The sequence below is a fragment of the Perkinsus marinus genome, assembly GCF_000006405.1.
Source record: "Perkinsus marinus ATCC 50983 genomic scaffold scf_1104296934648, whole genome shotgun sequence".
Lineage (NCBI taxonomy): Eukaryota > Perkinsozoa > Perkinsida > Perkinsidae > Perkinsus > Perkinsus marinus.
In genome coordinates, this window is record NW_003214685.1 from 1 (window position 1) to 1530 (window position 1530).

The following is a 1530-nucleotide window of genomic DNA, read 5'->3' on the forward strand; positions in this document are numbered from 1 at the left end:
CCCTTTTGATATTCCTCGTCTGAGCTATTTGTTCCCCATGACTGATCTCGTACCTAAACCAGAGAGCAATAACTGCAGCCCTCAAGAACCATTTCTATCGAGATACTATATAATGAGTGCCGATTTGATATGAAGATGTGAAGAATGTTTATTTTCTATTCTAAGATTAATGATAGTGAACAACTTGTCGCTATCACAGTCTCAAACGACTACTCTTATCACATCACATGTTCATAGTGATGTTCACATTAGAGATCGATCCTTATTGATCTCGGAAAAGATCACACACTTCTTTGCATATCAAATTGACCCGCACCATGCTTCACACGATTCGATTTGAAGAGCGTTCCAAACTCCAAATGCGCCCAATGAATCTCACCGCTCGAGCTCCTGTTGGGCCAATCGTTGCTTAGATGCATCGGAATCATCCAGCAAACGCTGAACCATGTCCTCCCGATCAGCCAAGAACATATCATACCTGAACATAAGTCCGTGATAAGCCACAAGACGCCACCAAGGGCTACTCTGGAGTGCCGCTACAGTCGAACTTCGACTTGTTCATAACTTCGTACACTTTCCGTCGGGTCTGCGTCACTCGTTCGGCAACCAAATCTACTGAGCTCGAGAACCTAACACAACATCACCACTTGCACTCCCTTGCAAAGCAGTGTTGAGCGAATATATATAACATATTCGATATTTCACGAAAACATGCTAAGTAAGATGTGAAAATGTGCTAAGCTAAGGAAACCAATCATATAATACATTTTAGCACTCCTCAGCTAAGCTCAAGAATTTCGTATGAGAGTTTATATACGAGTTGTGGTAGTAGTGTACAAAAAACCAACAAGAATTCCCCCCCCCCAAAAAAAAATTCTTCAGGATTTCCATAAGATCATCGACACATGTAGCGAAAGCTCTTGATTTGCCCTACTCACTTCATCTGTCCTCGTTCGATAAGCCTGCCGCAGATACCGGTTCCTCCCACAGAGGCCCGACAGGTGATACGTGAGGAGAGGCAGAAAACTCGATGGAGACAGCTTTCACAATATCTAAAGCATATGCATGATTAACGGTCAGAATATTCACCTAAACCAATTTGAGCGAGTTTGGAAAATTCCTTGACAGATACAGATAACGCTATAGCAGCCACATATCTCAAATCATGATAAGTAATTCCCATTCTCGGGAAAGAATAAAAGCCAATTTTCCAGCTCACAAGTGGTCACTAAAGAGAGCTCAACAGGCCGTGTGGGAAAACATGCACATCGTCAACTGTGTGTTGGTGACAATATCAAAATTATGCAATTTCTTGTTGGGTTCTGTACACTTCTACTCCAAGTCGTGTGAGAACTTCTATAACTAATGAGAAAACTACTCAGCTCAGCTGAAGAAGACGAACATGTATTCCTACTCCAACACTGCCAAGCAGGTTGCCCACTTACGCATGCCCACAAGGAGCTGTATAAAAGCCCGTACCACCGCTACGGTCGCTAACAGCAGTACAATTACAACATACAGAAGCGTGCA

General features: G+C 42.9%; 1 protein-coding gene across 1 annotated transcript in view; it reads right to left on the bottom strand.

The window, feature by feature from the left end:
* Positions 1-375: 375 nt before the first annotated feature.
* The window catches only part of Pmar_PMAR001721 (protein farnesyltransferase beta subunit, putative), a gene marked incomplete at both ends in the record, with an annotated part of 6252 nt that continues 5097 nt past the window's right edge, over positions 376-1530 (bottom strand). The window contains 3 exons of the mRNA XM_002784759.1: positions 376-478; positions 525-629; positions 939-981. Of these exons, the coding sequence (XP_002784805.1) occupies positions 376-478; positions 525-629; positions 939-981 (251 nt within the window). The remainder of the gene's footprint in view (positions 479-524; positions 630-938; positions 982-1530) is intronic.